The 17266-nt window shown below is 46.5% G+C and overlaps 1 protein-coding gene across 1 annotated transcript in view; it reads left to right on the top strand.

Annotated features, from left to right (window-relative positions):
- The window catches only part of LOC144821929 (CD5 antigen-like), a 228649-nt gene that overhangs the window by 188332 nt on the left and 23051 nt on the right, over positions 1-17266 (top strand). Inside the window, exon 4 of the mRNA XM_078679079.1 lies at positions 15381-15701. Within this exon, the coding sequence (XP_078535205.1) occupies positions 15381-15701 (321 nt within the window). The remainder of the gene's footprint in view (positions 1-15380; positions 15702-17266) is intronic.

Raw genomic sequence — 17266 nt, 5'->3', positions numbered from 1 at the left:
CACTAGAGAACAGCAAAAGAAGTAAAGGAAGAAGAATCACAGGATAGCCCTGAAGTGAGACCCCCAAGTGACAAAGAGGCTTCCCCTTCAGGAGAGGATCTTACAGATGCCAAGGATTCAATGGCAGCCTTTAGAGGTGGCCCAATCTTACTTCTATGGCCGCTGAACAGATCATATGACTTCAGGATACTGTTTGTTTTTGTTTACTGTTCCCCTTTTCTTTCTCAACCACAGAGTCGTGCCTGGTTAAATCTGGTGAGCTCTGTACTTTTGCTGATAACAAGCTGCTCCTTATTTCATAATACTCTGTTTCAAGTTGGAGGGGGACATTGCATTGATATTGAAGTGGGTGAAGACAAAGGGCTGCCTAACCAGGAAATCGCAAAGTGTTTCCCATGCTTACTACATTGAGAGGCAAGGTATGTGGCCCCCTTCAGGAATTGGGAGTTGGGGTGTTTTTGTTTTCTTGTCTGGGTTGACCACTATGTCCCCTTTCATGATCGGGTAGAAACATTGGGGGAGGGGGAGCAGGGAGATGGCTAATTGTCCCTCCTAAGAGTTCATGGTAGAAATTAATAGATAGATCTGGGCCTGTTACAAGCAAGGGTGGGCAAAAGTGCTGTAATTCTCTCTAATTTCTGCAAAATTACTTGAAATTGTGCATAATAATGAGAGAAGCTTAATCCAGCATTTGGAGCTATTTTCTTACTGTAAAATGTATCCTTGCATTAAAAATGCACCAGTGAATTCATTTTGTGCTAATACGCTACAGGGCACGTAGAGCTGTAGCCAGCAACTACTCGCTCTTTCTTAGTTTGTTGTCCTGTGCTCCTGCAGCAGGAATTCTTTCCCAAATCACTCTTTATTACTCAAGCCAGAGTAATAGCATCATGTGCGTAATTTTGCATCACAAGGTAATGCGTAATTACTGAAATTACTCTGGTTACTCTAGCGTAATTAGAATGTATGTAACTAGATTGGGGTATTGATTAACACCGGATATTATAGCCCCTTCAGTGTGTCGTTATTCGTCAATTAGTACAGAAGTGAAACGATGCAACAGGTGAGGGTGAAACCCCTAAAACCCTCCAATGAGGACCACAAGATCTGAAATGCAAAGCAGTCAAATCCTGTGCACACATGTTTGTGTGGTTTGGAAAATCCGATCCAAAGTAGAAAGCCAAACAAGTCTAGTCTCAATGCAAATGTTCTTTTGATCCCTTTTTATTCCGGAAACATCACAAAGTCCAGCCAACACATGTTCCGTCTTTGGGGAGTAAACCCGAGACTTCTTCAGGGCTCGAAATGACAGAAACAAGACTCATAACTTATGAGTGTATTTTGTAAAGCATATCACAATGGGTGCACACTGTGAAACCGTGTGACCCAGAGGTGTCGCACCACAGCTTCAGGGTGCGAAGTGATAGATCTCCCACCAGGGTGTGAGATCTCGTTTGTAAGAAAATGGGAACTAAACATGAAGTGACACCAGGGGTGTGGGGAAAGTGATTGGTGAATGGACGGCAAGGTCAAGTTACAACACAGGACGTGGTATTATATACTCAGGGGCCGATTAGGATGGCGGACGGACTTGCGTCCGTCCGCCACCCCTGGATAGGAGGGACCGTCCGCATGGGCAGCGGCGGTCCCTCCATGGCAATTAGGATGTGACCGCCAGGGTGGCGGTCACATCCTCTATTTTTTACATTGCGGCGGGTGCAGCTTCAAGCTGCACCCGCCGCAATGTTAAAAATGCATGTGTTGCATTTACATGCACAAAGCGGCAGGCACCGCACGGTGCCTGCTGCTTTGTGTACGCAAATGCAGGGGGGTACCATAGGTACCCCCCATGTGCACCCCCCACCCCCCATTCACCCAGGGGGCCCGCAACGGGCCCCCAAAGTGAATGTCCGTATGCTTTTCCATGGCGGAAAAGCCGCCGTGGAAAAGCATATTTACACAAACATCATAATATGGCGGACGGTGTCTCATAGACACCGCCTGCCATGTTATAGCTTTTCCGCCGCGGTCGGAAGCCGACCGCGGCGGAAAATCGGCGGACGGAATTCCAGACCCACCAGCCATCCTAATTTGGCGGTGGGTCTTTGGAGTCTCCGCCGCGGTTTTTCCGCATCCTCCAGGCCGGCGGACACTTCTGCCGGCCCGCAGGATGCGGAAAAACCGCCATCCTAATCGGCCCCTAAGTGTTGAAGATGTAAGTCAAAACAAAGGATATGGTGGCCTGACGCAGGTTTAATGTGGTGCAGGGCTTTACAACGTGATGCTTCTCCCTAGATGCGTCACGTTGTAAATAAGTTGCAGAGTAAATGTGCACAAGGAGCAGGCGTTGATTCGGCTCCTTCTTACATTGCACACGGGGATGACAAATCCTGGACATGTCTTGCTATGCTTGGGAAGGGAGTAACCTCGGTGATTGTTTTTATAGTGACACTACACGCCGTAACACGGTAAAAGCATTCATTTTGTTGAGTAACAGACACAATAACAGCTTCGGATACTCCAGAAAGCCAAGCTGATCATCATACCTAAAAGCCAAAGACGGAGGAACAGCATCCGCCCCTGAATACAATACAGGAGCGCTACATGGCCTGGTACTATATACCTGATAATGCGCACACAGTCACACCTATATTGCTCCATTTGCTGAATACGAGCATCTCTGCGCCTGTATTCGTCACTTCGCATCAAAGTCTACAGAGGTGGCTTTCTGAATACTTTCACATTGGTCCCTGCTAGCGCCTCGCAGCGCCAATGGTGTTCGCCTGATACCACTGGCTCTGCGCTGTATCTGGTCAGTCAGGGCAATGATCACACGGTGCAGAACAGGTATCAGATGCAGCTACCTCTTCTAAGCAGTGGTCAGCCTGATGCCATCTGGCAGCACCCACACTGGGTGGGACGCGGACTGGGGGCGCACAGTGATTCCTAGGGATTGGAACTGGCCTGAGATAACTCCTCTTAGGACCAGGAGAGCTCTGGAGCTTCAGGCAGCCCTGGTCAGTGCAGCCTGTAACTGTAGATCTGGCGCGCAGTGCCCACCTGGTGCTGATCCAACCTTCAGTGCATCGGCGTCAGGTAGAGTGGAGCCTGGTGTCTGTGGTCGCTCTGTGGCAGCCGCCTGCTGCCGTCATCTGGTGCTGCGGGGTTGGGCAGCAGGTATCGGGGCGCCCACTGAGGCAGACACAGCCCAGCAGTGCTGGTAATCACTTTTATTAGGGTTGAGCAAGCAGCTCTATAGTCACGTCTAATACAGTGTCCTGGCTGGCTGTAATGTGTGCCTCACTCTCCTGGTGCTCTGCAGCAGTTGCAAGATCTTCTTAGAGTTTCTCCATGCTCCAATGGGTGTAATGTTTGATATTTCTGTGTTTCCCTCCTCTTCATTGCTTGATGTTTGCTTGCAAGAAAGTGTCAGTCATGGAAGTTGAAATGTCACTCATAATTTCACTGAAATTGTAAAAATGTCACACCCAACAATCTGAAACCTCGGCAAGGGGCAGGGGCAGCTATGTTAAACTAATCATGAATACTGCTGCAGGTCTCCTCTTTGGCATATAGAAAACAGGCAACCCCTCCCTGAAGTAGCCATTCTGGCTCAAGCCGTGGAGCGGCATCATGTTTAAAACCATCATGCATCACTTGAAAGGACTTCAGAAACAACATCCCTGCACACCTAGACCAGACCTTGGCAACCTCAGGTGGACAGCTCACGCAGGAAGCCAACACATTGACACATTGGAGACCAGGAGACTCTGGGTCAAAATACTGGAACGCTGCCCTCCACAGCAGGGGTCTGAAGCAGGATCTGCAGGGGTCTGGAGCAGCATCTGCAGGGGTCTGGAGCAGCATCTGCAGGGGTCTGAAGCAGCATCTGCAGGGGTCTGGAGCAGCATCTGCAGGGGTCTGGAGCAGCATCTGCAGGGGTCTGGAGCAGCATCTGCATGGGTCTGGAGCAGCATCTGCAGGGGTCTGGAGCAGCATCTGCAGGGGTCTGGAGCAGCATCTGCAGGGGTCTGAAGCAGCATCTGCAGGGGTCTGGAGCAGCATCTGCAGGGGTCTGGAGCAGCATCCAGACTGACCTAAAAACTGCTCAAATCCTGCGGTTCAGAAGATGCCCCAGAAAGCCTTTGTTCACTAAATAATGCCACCTTCCTTGTTGGTCACCCATGTAAACTGTACCTTGGGCTCCTGACCTTCGTTGCTCCATTGCTTCGCCAGACACATTCATGCTTTAGAAGTACTTCTACATCTATTTTGTAATCATGAATTACGTAAATGGTTCTCGTTGAGATTTAAATGCTTGCACATTTATTTTGTGGATATTCTAATTCTGCCATAGCTTTAGCTGTTTTCAACCCGCATTCTCCTCTGTGGTTACTAGTGAGGGTAGCTTATCCTACTCACCGAAATTTGTCTCAAGAAACCTTGCAGTCATTCTGCCCATGCTAACGTGTCGATGCGTGTTGGCAAAGCGTGCACTGTCGCGGTGCTATACTGGTCTTCTGCATAAAAAAACATTAAAGAAATACTGCAGACCGTGATATGTTCCTGCCTGAGAGGGAAGCTTGCATTGCTTCCTCTTATGTTGCCTTGCCCCAACCTGTTAGGAAAGTGCGCATGCTTGATGCACATCTCGTATTTGTGCTGTCTGCGTCAGGGAATTTTGTGCTGTTGGTGCAAACAGCCTTTGTGTAATGTTAGAACAGCATTTCCCAGATGTACATTTCTGAAATGGTGAAGCTCAAATTCACTTGCATGTGCAAAACATTGAATTTGTATTGAATTATTTTCTTTAGCAGCAGCCATGTTTTATATACGGAGATTTACGAACTGACTCATGTTTGAGAATGCAGCTAGTAATGTAGTCTGTTTTGGGCTCGTATGGGCCTGTGTGCTGCAGCAGAGGAGTGGTTCTTGTTTTGATTGACATGTGTGGTCATTGTCCTTCGGTCCATAGAGACCATCAACCTTGATAGCAGTGGAAGGCGCTCCTTCCCGGAGATACTGAGTGTTCGCGGGCTGGTTCTGCTAGGCGGGGTGTTGACACCGCGGGGTTGTTCGTGGGATACCCTGAAAGGCCTCAAGTTGCAGCTCCTTGATTAATGTTGCCTTCAACATATGATTAGATGTTATCTCTGGCCACCGTAATTCACCAGCCCATCCATTACCAAGCAGTCTGTTCTAGTCGCTTACACTAGGCACCAGGGGGCATATTACTTAGAAATAGCGATATTTATCGATAAGCAGGGTTAGCGGGAATAATTTTATCGCCACGGTACGACGATTTGTATTGCTGAGATACCTTTGTATCATCAAGGTTTATCTCAGAAACAATAAAAATCATTCGTAATGCGTGAATATCGCTGGAAATACAGCGATATTCACACATTACCGAGCTAATGCTCTTAGCCATGTTATCCACCTCCCATTGGATAACATGGCTAAGAACTGCTCAGGGCAGGTGTTAGTTTTTGGAGATATTCGCGCTTAGCGCGAATATCTCCAAAAGTTGGTAATAGGAGATAGCGATGTTAGCAACTGTTTCCAGTCGCTAACATCTTGGCACGCCCACTTTGCATGTCATTAGTGATAAATATCACTGACATGCAAAGCGGGGCCCAAGATGGTCGCTATCTCCTACTAGCTGTCGCTAACTGGTGTCAAATTATCGTCGCTTTAGCAGGAAAAAGTCCAGCTAAAGCGGCGATAGGGGCCCTTGGTAATATGCCCACAGGTTCTGGCTGAGGCGGTACCAGTCTCAGCACTGAAGTGTTTATTTATTTATTTTATAGCACTTATAAGGCGCGCAGCTACCCACAAAGGGTTTCCCGGCGCCGGAATAGCAAAGCACATGACACAACTAGAGAGAGAGCAATCAACAGGCAATTATTTGTCGAACAACCAAGTTTTAACTCTTTTCCTGAATCTCATATGGTTTTCTTCCTTGCGTATATGGATGGGCAATGTGTTCCAGAGAGTTGGACCCAGATATGAGAAGGATCTCCCGCCCATTCTAGCCCGTTTGTACCTAGGCACCGCGAAGTTCGCTGCTGTACATGAACGGAGGCTGCGATTGGGGAGGTAAGGCTTAGCAAGATCTTGTAGGTACCTGGGGGCAGTGCCAGCTTTGATTTTAAACAAATAGTTCAGGGTTTTAAAGCGGATCCGATTTTCTACCCTGAGCCAATGCAGGTCCCTAAGATGTTTGGTGATCCTGGCGGATCTAGGGATTCTGCAAAGCAGTCTGGCAGCAGCGTTTTGCACGAGTTGCAAGCGTCTTATTACTGCTTTGTTTGAACCCAGGTACAGGATGTTACCGTAGTCAAGCCGAGATGTAACTAAGGCATTGACTACGGTCTTCTGGGTAGTAGGTGGTAACATCCAGACAATTTTGCGTAGCCATCTAAGAATGGTGAAGCACATGCCTGCCACTTTGTTGGCTTGCTGTGTCATAGATAAACTGTCATCTATGATGACGCCAAGGTTTCTGACCTGGGAGGCTGGTGGCGGGAGCTTACCTAACGACGCCGGCCAGTGGGGATCACTCCAAAGATCTTTACTATTCCCTAGGAGGAGGATCTCGGTTTTCTCCCCGTTTAGTTTAAGTTGGTTAGCCGACATCCAACTAAATACCTCGTGAAGGCCTATTTTTAGTGTAGATGGAGCAGACGGATCAGATTTAGAGAGTGAAAACAGAATTTGAGAGTCGTCTGCATAGGTCATTAAGGTAAGATCATAATTTTCTGCAAGGTCAGCAAGTGGTCGTAGGTACAAGTTGAAAAATAGTGGACTCAGGATAGATCCCTGTGGTACACCATGGGGGGAGTAGAATACATCGGAACATGCCGAGGAAGAGGCGATCTGAAAGGTGCGGAGGGATAAGTATGATCTAATCCACTCTAGTGCCCTGCCCTCGACACCATTCTCCTCCAACCTGGCAAGCAGTCTGGAGTGAGAAATGGTGTCAAAGGCCGCACTGAGGTCCGACAGGACCAGTGCTACCATTTGGCCATCATCCATAAGCTCCCTGATCTTTTCTGTGACCCCGAGCAGGGCAGTCTCGGTGGAGTAACCACTCCTAAAACCAGATTGGGACGAATGAAGCAAGTCATTGTTTTCCACATAAGTTGAAAGAGCCTTATGAATATGCCTCTCCAAGATTTTGGAAAAAGCAGGAAGTAACGATATTGGGCGATAGTTGGCCAATATCGTGGGGTCGGCGGCCGGCTTTTTGAGCAGTGGACTGACCATAGCATGTTTCCATAAAGCAGGAACTGTGGCCTGTTCTATGGAGGCGTTAAGTATCTCTGCTATGGAAGTCATGGCGGAGTCCTCCAGCTGACAAATGATACTGATAGGAATGGGGTCACGTGGGTAACCCGATTTGATAGATTTTAATAGTTCCTTCAGTTTGTCCAAGTTAATGGGGGGCCAAGCTTCAAGGCGACAACTTCCTCTGGGGACTTGGGGGGTGTTGTCTTGCTTGTGTGTGTTGATACTGTTTCCGTTGATGTTAGAGACAATATTCTCAATCTTTTCAATGAAAAAAGACGCCAGGTCCTGGCACTGCTGAGTATTGAGAGGGTTAACCTCCGCCCTTGAATTCTCTCCAGCCAGCTCTTTTACAGCGTTGAAGAGGGTCTGGGATTTATTTACGGCCGTGTTAATAGTAGTAGTGACATAGCATGCTTTGGCTTTCATGCAGGCCGAGTGGTAGCTATTTCTGGCCTTGCGATAAACCTCTTTTTGATGCAGTTCATATTTCTTACGCCATTGCCTCTCCAGGGTCTTACATGTAGATTTTTCTTTCTTGAGGGCCTCTGTATACCAGGGGGCGGGGGGGGTTTCCAATTTCTCCTAAAAGTTTCAGAGGGAATCGTGGAAGGGCGTTTGGCAGGTTTAAGTGAGATAGAGAAAAGTGTGAGGAAATGGTCTGACCAGCAAATGGGAGTGGTGTTCAGCCATAATAGTTCTCTCATGTTAGATATGATAGGGTCTAACAAATGTCCAGCTTTGTGGGTAGGGCCCTTATTGCGTAGTGTCATGTCTAAGGCCATAAAGTCATCAATTAGATTTTTACAGATCTTGTTATTGTCGTCTTCTAAATGAAGATTTAGATCTCCAAGTACTGTAAAGTTTTGGGCGTTCAAATGGTGAGGTAAGATGTAGTTTACCAAGTTATCTGACCATAAGGGATTACTTCCTGGCGGGCGGTAGATAAGTAGGCCAGAGAAAGTAAAGTTGGGACTGAGGGTAATTTTAAATGATGCCGCTTCGCAGCTAGGAATGTCTGCAGGTTCAAAATTACACACAAGATCTCTACTGTGAATAATGGCAATGCCCCCTCCTAGTTGGTCAGCACGGTCCCTCCTTGCAATAGCATAACTCGGGGGGTGGGCAGTTGCAACATCTGGACCTGCACCATCATGTAGCCAAGTCTCCGTTAAAAATATCGCGCTGGGCTTTTCCTCCATTAAAAGATGGAAGATGTCTAGTTTATGTTGTGGTAATGAACGACAATTTACCAGGTAGAATGTAAAATCACCGGGACTCTTTCCCAGACAGTAGGGTTTGTGAATTGTACCGTGGGGAGTATCAGGATAAGGCTGATGATTTGTCAAAGAGAGGGTACACTTGGGACAAGTTTGTATTCCAGCTAATAGCGTGTCAATGTTATACATTTATCATGGCTGATGGGGCGAAACGCCCTAAGTTGCTCACATGTTAGCATACCTGAAAAGGGTGGGGCAGAGATCTGTGCCCTGTGTCCCGGCCTGGCCCGGACGGGCACAGACGGGCCGACTCAGGCTGGACTCCGGCGTAGACGAGGCGCGTCCGCTAAACGCGTCCGCTAGCGCGGAGTGGGACTGTTTCCTTTTATGCCGGAGACTAGAGCGCTCTCACCGCTCTGTCCCGCCCTAAGATGGCCGCCACTAAAGTCCCTGGTGCTCGGTGCCTTGCCCTAGATCGGCAGGTACCGAGCGAAAATGTGCTGGAAGTGATTGCGGGTCAGCGACAAGTATGCTGTCTGCAATTTCGTGAGTTTTAAAATGATGCAAGTACAGAGTATTAAAAAACAAATACAATTTTTTAAAAATAATCAAGTTCGACAAGATACAGCTTGAAAATATCTTCTAAGCCTTGTGCTAAGCAGCAGAGTAACACGCTGCCTATGTGCTCGCTAAGCTAAAAAGTGTAACATATTAGTTGCTGCACATACTTTCGAGATTCAAACCACCGACTCCCATGCTACTATAATGCCAGCACAGGGCGCGGAGAAACTTCCCATTCCATTCTATATCTAAATAGAAGTGAGCATAGCTCAGCGGGTGGGGACACTTCTTGCTCCATCTGGCTGGAGCCCGGTGAGCATCAACCATGAAGAAAAGGACGTGCATGCTTCAGAAAATTGCCTATCAGTACATAAATCAGAATACCCACAGTGTCTCCCCTTCTTTTTATGTTTGTGTTTGTCTGCTATTTCTCCAAATCAACCGGAAGCGCTTTGTGTATTCAGTCGCGGCTTGTAAACGATGCCATTGAGCACAGGGCCCCACAGCGCCCTCTAGAGGGAGATGCAGTGACGTCCACCTTCATGCGCCTCCTTGCACATAGATGCGTGTCAAATCGCAGCGCGTTGGTTGTGCAGTGAAATAAATCCTGCCTTTCTTCCCCCGGGTTGAGTCCATCATCTCTGGGACTCTCACAGACTTCCTTGCCAGACTCATAGTTATCGCCGAGCTGTGGAACAAACGCATTTAAAAACAGGAACGGCCAATGCCAAGTGATTGGGCTTTTGTATAGTGGGTAATGTTAGTCAGCATCAACGTTACACAGAAGGGGTGGCACAAGGGCAGCAATGGAAGGCGTTTGCTGTCCCACACTCAGTCTTGTTCTGCTGAGGAACAGGGCTTGAAGTGGGGCGGGTCCTGCTGGTGTAGTTCTACAAAGCATGCACTGAGACGGGCCCCTATTGGGCTCTCCATTTGTGCCCTCACCCTCAGGACTCTGCAGCTGTGCCACCCTTCACTGCCTTTAACCCCTTCCATGCTGGTGACGAACCCCAGCCGTCACGCTCCATGGTGCTCGTGTGCTGATGACGGTTGGGGTTCGTCACGGCCCCGCCCTGTTCGTTCGGCGGCAGCACACGGGGGGAATCGCGGCCGCACGGAAGGGTTTAATGCAGCTTCAAAGATCCTCGTTATCGTTCTTTCACAGTCTCATCATTTCAGAACTAAAGCATTTTCAATATTATATACTACGAAGCCGTAGCTGTTGCTTATTTATCTTATGTAACTATCATCCATTGACAAAGCCAATAGTGCTGGCTTCTTGTAGGTATAATGTTACTTGCTGTATTATGGGGCATATTTACAATTACTGGGGCATCCCTGCATATCAGCAGGGATGCACCAGTATTTGTGCGCCACTTCCGCCACCCATGATGCGCCGCATTTACAATGCGGCGCACCATTGTGCAAAATTGGCACAGATGCGTGACGCATCTGTGCCGTAAAGGCGGCGCATTGCTGGAGTTGCGTCGCAACCGTGACGCAGCTCCAGCAATACTCTAAGGTGCCTGCTCTTCCAATGCTGCGTCAAGCCTTACGCCTGCTTCAAGCAGGCGCAGGGTTTTGACGCAGCATGGGCTCAAAAGTGACTGAGTGAAATCTTGTAGATACACTCAGCCACTTTTAGGAGGCGTTCCTGCGCCGGAACGTCCCCCCCCCTCCACCGGAATGCCTACATGTGGCGCAGGGCTTTACAACGTGACGCATCTCCCAGATGCGTCACGTTGTAAATAGCCCGCACCATGGCACATCTTTTGCGCTGCCGCTGCGTCACAAAAGTGACTCAACGGTGGCTCAAAAGAGGCGCAAGCGGCTTGTAAATCTGCCCCCCATGTATCTGGATGCAATGACAGAAGCATCAAAATGCCAGTCGGGCGGAGACGCTCTGCTTAGCACAGGCTTTTAGCTTAGGTATTTTAAGCCAGAGCCTCAATGACATCCGCCACGCCCCTTTGAGAGACCCCCCTCCCCACCCCAGTTTTTATCATCCCACTTAAAGCCCTGCTGAAGAACATAATAAACCTGTCACCATGATCATTTTAAACAATCCTAGGCCTCGGCACGGACCTAATTTGGGGCCCTGGCATTTAAACCTATACAAATTATAAAGACACAGAAGTCAAACCAGAATGTCACCCCACACACAAGATTAGAAAGTAAAATAGTTTTTGTCCACCTAGTGATTTTATTCAGGGGACTCAGAATTGTGTAGTTCTAAGCCAGGAGAGAGATTATTCTGGTTACAGAGGACTAGTTTCAGGCATCTGACAGCAAAGCTATCTCTTAGGGGTGAAATAATTCCCACAGGCTCATCCCGGAGAGCTCTTTCTTGGGTTACAGGGTTTTCAGGCAACCCTGTAGTCTTCAAGATGAAGCCCAAAGCTTTGTCTCTTCTGACCACATTCTGTGAGACCCGTGGAGGCCTGAGGGCTGCCCCAGTCACATGACACAATGCTGAGGGCAAAGCAGGGATCTGAGTAGGAGGATTCAGAACAACTTGTCATGGAGGTCAGGCGGATTCCGTTTGGGAACCCCCCACAAGCTCTACATAGTAAGCGAAGCATTTGGAGCAGGATGCACTGGTACTGTCTTCATAATCGCGGATGAGATATGTGGGCCTCTTTAAGGCATTAGCTACTCAACTACATTGGAATAAATGCAAGAGTCGAGCCTTCAAAATGTAAGTCATACAACCAGGAAACTCGGCTAGAGAGTAACTATAATCACCACAACCAATTGAGTAAATGAGAAGATTTCTAATTGAATACAATGTCCTTCCTATATTTAGTTTTACACTACCTGTACATTTTGTGGTGCTTTCTGTATATATAATTCTTCAGCCTTAAATCTGCCCTGTGTCTTCACCAATTCTCTGAGCTCATTCATGGGACTTCTCCACAAGCTGGTGATTTCTGTCCATTCATTCCTGACAGACTGGAGGATTCATAAAGGGTCATGCAGAATGTCACTGCTCGGGTATGCAATGTGCTCTGTTGTCTTGGATTCTTTGCAAACTTGTCCAAACCCCCTCTCATTCCAAAGTGGGCTCACCCATTTATCGGCTCCTTCTCCGGGACAGATCTGTGTGCTGTATGGGTGGGGCGGTTGTTCCAGGACCCTCCTCGGCCTCTGCCTCTTGGCGGTCTCCTCTGGGCATCGCCTAAAAAAGGTTGTTGGAGACCGCTCATGTGGTCTTGAGGTGGCTGGTACCATTGGTCTTGATTTGGGTAGTTTTCTGGTCCGGTAGGCTCGTTTTCACTGTCACCACTATATGAAGAATCAGAAAAGTTGGTGAAGCTTGCCCAACCTGTTGGGAAACCAAACAAATCACACACAACAACCTGACCATCAACCTGAAGTCCTTCACGAATTGCAATACCAGCGGAGTAATATATGCCATTCTGTGCCCGTGTGAATTGATGTACATTGGTCAAACCAAACAGAAGGTAAAAAAACGCATTTTTCAACACTGCAGCAGAGTCCGCTGCCAAACAGCAGGAGCCCCACTGGTGGAACACTTCATGAACAAAAACCACACTCCCGAATCTATCAGATGGGTCATCTTAGAAAAAACCACCTTGGGGCCAAGGGGTGGAAATCTGAACTCTATTCTCAACATCAGGGAATGCAAATGGATGCACAAATTCAAGACCATCTCCAGTGGTCTGATTGAACTAGATGCCAATTTTGCCCAGATGGCAGGCTTAGAACCCGAATGACCTCCCCATACACAGACCTAGGGACCCTAAACCATATTATGAACAACTAGGGGGTGTCAGTTTACTGCCTATTCCATATAGACTGAACATTTACTGTATAAGAGAATGCAGATCAACCATAAACCTATTGGACTGTACATATCACTAGCACGTGCATCCCATGCATATTAAAGTCATTTGTCAAATGCCAATTTAGTATGTATGTATTAATATCATCCGTTTATTGGACAAAATGTACAACCAGATCGTGAATACCACCTTATGAGGGACGTCTGTATGCAATGTGATTCGACATACTGATTGTCAAGTTAGTACAGAATCTGAGAGGGTTTAATGAATTTTGTTTATAATTAAACACTCATACTGTATAGACCTTTGTAAAGCTGATGTAGAATACACATGAATTGTTTCGATTCATCATCATGAAATGTTTTTTCTAAATAATAGGTATTCAGATCACGTTCTCGACATAATATGCAATCAGATCGTGAATACCACCTTATGAGGGACGTCTGTATGCAATATGACTCGATATAACAATTGTCATGTCAATTGAGAATCTGTACTTTGCCAATATAAGACACTGATATGGTACAGACCCTGGTAACGCTGTTGCATAACGTACATGGAGTGTTTCGAATTCACCATGCATGGATTGTTTTTTACATGACTGTTAATCAATCATTTAGATCACATTCCCGACGAGTGATATACGAGGCAAACAAATTGTCTTTGCCCTTACCAGACCACCCGTAGGAATTGTGGCAGCAATGACATCCCCTACCCAAGCACCGATTTAGACCATTATATCCCTTAGAGGATATACGGCACCTTTAAACACACTCCCTTGATGACTCGGGCACGACAATGTGGTGTTCGTGCAATTCAGCCTCGGATTGGCTGATGGGTGCCGAGCCCCTAGTCACCTAGCACTGAGCTGCGGCACCGGGAGGAGCCTTAGACCACCCGAGGACTTGTGCTGTACTGACGGACTAACGCAGACGCCACACAGGTATTTCAATAACGGTCCGCCTTGTACAACCAACGGGCAATAAGGTTTAACATTGAGCTGTGAGCACATACTCCATCACACTCGAGGACTATCGATTAGACCGGCACTTTTTATATCGACCTTTTTCACATGATAACACACTGTGGCACGATATCGCAGATCAGATGTTTTTTCACCGGAGCCCTAGCGCTTACAAATGATTGTTACTTTGTGAACCCCTTATGACTGCTTTCCAAATACCCCATCGGCCCACTCATTTCCAAACCACTTTTGATTATGCTATTATATGTGCATGTTTGGCTGTTAATCACAGAATGCATGCTTCGGACCTTTTGTGAACCACACGAGGCTGCAATTTTTATGCCCCATTTCCGAATCCCAGTACCTCATTAAGTATTCTATCTCTAGAATGATGCCAGATCAACTCGGCGAACACTAAGAAATGACCGCACGACCCAACGTCCTATGCTGCTGCATGAGGACGCACTCCCCAGTAAGTGTCCCTCCCATAAATATGCTTTCTTGCCTGCCCAGTCAGGACATCCCTTTGAGGAATCTTCTTTATTCTTTGTATGTTTCAGAATTTCTAGGAGCATCACAGCCCCTCACCGGGACGGAACATAGATTGACCGTCACTCCCATGTAGGTATCTCCTACATTTTCTATCTTAATTGATTAACCAATTCACCACGCAGGCCATTGGTAATACCTTCCGCCTTACTTCACAGGCTCTCCACTATGTCCTGATGAAGACCCGAACATGAGGCCACACTAACCCTTCAGTACACAAGGGGTCGAAACGTAGACTACGCCAACCTGACACACCATAGGATCTGAAGCAATGAATATATTTTTACCTATGTGTGATGTATCTGGGAACATTAATACTACCTTGATTGTAAAGGCGTATTTGAATTTACTGTGATGTTTTAATGTCACACTACCTTTACCCAGTCCCTCACATACCTTTTCACTTCCTTTCCCAACTTCACTGAGAGCACTATTTGAATGTAATGAATTCACAATTACATTGAAAGATTTACTATCAATTATACTATGATGAATTCCTTGAGATTTCAATGAATATTTTCTTGTGGATAATAAATGCAATTTGATTAAGAATATTGCATCAGTCATATTCCATTGAATTGAATTATATGTGGTGTTTTTTGGTATAAAGTGAATACTCGTGTATACATCATATTGTTAACTCGGACCGCTTTTCCTTCGTACTTATCTAAGACCCCAGGTCCTTGAGTTTACAGGGCAACCCCTTTATAACTCACACTGCGTCAAGTTTTAGACACCAGGTGAGTAAACCGAGACATGATAAGCTATGCCAAATGTTACTATATACACATCCTGAAGTCAGCTGGCTAGCCTGAAAGAGTTCAGAGTTGATTATGAGCACTAGCTTTTGGGTGTGCACATGCCACAGTAGTCACAACGAGAAAACAATGGCGGCACATGGATATTCAAAAGAATTGATGACAATTGTTCTCACACATTAGATTCCTTTGCAATTATTCTAACCTGTTCTTTCTGGTCCTTTGCTCACAGGGGGAGCTGATGCTGTCCGGTTGGTGAATTCCGGTGACGCCTGCAGCGGGAGGGTGGAGATCAAACATGCGAACCACTGGGGGACAGTCTGTAATAACCAATGGGACATGAAGGATGCCGAGGTGGTCTGTAGACAACTGAACTGTGGATCAGCAACCAAAGCACAAACAATAAATGCTATATACAGAAATGGCGTCTTACCTGTGTGGATGAGTGACGTCAGGTGCACAGGAGCAGAAACGTCTCTCTTCGATTGTCCACATGGTTCCTGGGAATTCAACAGCTGCACGGAGAGGAGCGATGCTGGAGTGCAGTGCAGTGGTAAGAGAAGCCAACAACAATCCTTCAACTCCATCAAATGTCACAAACTAATTGAAAAAGTAGAGTTGGATAAATCAAAAAATGCACAATTCATAACAACAACACATTACTATCGAAAATCATAAGAAAAGTTAATGAAACAAGAAAATATTCTTCTTACTTGATACAGAAAAGTAAATTGGCAAACTGAATTGTATTTATTAGGAGCTGGAGAGTCTAGCGATGTCCTTCAGAGATTGCAAAGCCTGTGAAGTCAACATAAGCAGAAGGAGAACTGGTGCAACAACCCTATATGTAGAAAACTTAAATCTAGCATCAGTCCCTATCACTTCTGTCCCTTCAGTATGGGTTATAAGGAAAAGATGTGTCCATCTCAAGGCACAACCAAGAGTTGGAACTAATTAGTTTTTTTCAAACTTAGATTGTTTTTTTATTCTATATTGAAAAGCAACAGCAGGCTCTAGGCATGTTTTGATTCAAGAACTCAATCAATGTCATGAGAAAGGAAATATAAAGATGATGCTGAAGACATCATGGAAGAAAGAAGCGTCAATTCAAAGTAAGTAACCAATACATGTGTTATTTCCACCAAACTCTGTGTCAAGGAGGCGTTTCATGGGCATTGCAGTGTCTCTTTCCCACGCAGCACCCATAGATTTTTACTTAATGATGTAGACCCCGGGCAGCGCCAAGAGCAGGCATAATGAAGAGAAATATTTTTTTAATTCTTCAGCACATATCGAAGAATTGTTTTAGTGCCGGGAGGTGCTGGGAGGCATATTCCTCTTTCTACGTGTCCCGCATTCTGCAACACACATAAAAAGAGGGGGAGCACCCACGTAATGCCCAAAGAATGCAAACTCAGGGCTGGGTAATACAATGCAGCGATTTGTGCGTGTTTCACTACTCCTGATTTTTGAAGTCACTCAGAGCCACACAAAGTGGCTTTGCATTGCTTTAAAAAAACGGACTTAGAGGTTTGCGTCACACATGTGCAAACACAAGGAGATGATGGACAGAACGCTGAAACTTTTCAGACACTCAACCCCAGTCACAGATCTGCGTTGAATCCATCATCGTTCTTTAGCTCACTCAGCCACCTCAGTTCAGACCCAGCTATATGCAAATCAGTCTTTACCCTGTGCCTCATGGGAACAGTCCAGACCAAACTGCCAATCCAGGTCTTCCCTGAACCAGAAACAAGCATCCTGGGACCGGTTTTGACTCACTGTAAAGAACTTGGTCCATTTTTGTTCCCCACCTGATGGTTCATGCAGAAAGGCCTTGAATAATTTGTTTGTTCACAGAAGCTAGTGCAGTGACGCCTTCAAGCAGTAGTAGGAGTCTGGAATATGAAGTAGTTAAAGCCACACGATCTCTGTCTTAGGCCCTCCCCAGTACATAATTTTGTAATTACCATTTCTAGAATGGAATTGAGGTCTGTGCTGAAATTTCTCACCTTCTAAAGGAAGGAATGGGAAATTCTATTCTCAGATGAGAGGTGAACAACTATCCTGATTCAGAATTGCAGGTAAAGGACCTCAATTAAGTAACCCCACAAATCC

The sequence above is a fragment of the Lissotriton helveticus genome, chromosome 2_2, assembly GCF_964261635.1.
Source record: "Lissotriton helveticus chromosome 2_2, aLisHel1.1, whole genome shotgun sequence".
NCBI lineage: Eukaryota > Metazoa > Chordata > Amphibia > Caudata > Salamandridae > Lissotriton > Lissotriton helveticus.
The sequence above is the reverse complement of the archived record's forward strand: the minus strand, read 5'-3'. Positions and strand labels throughout refer to the sequence as shown.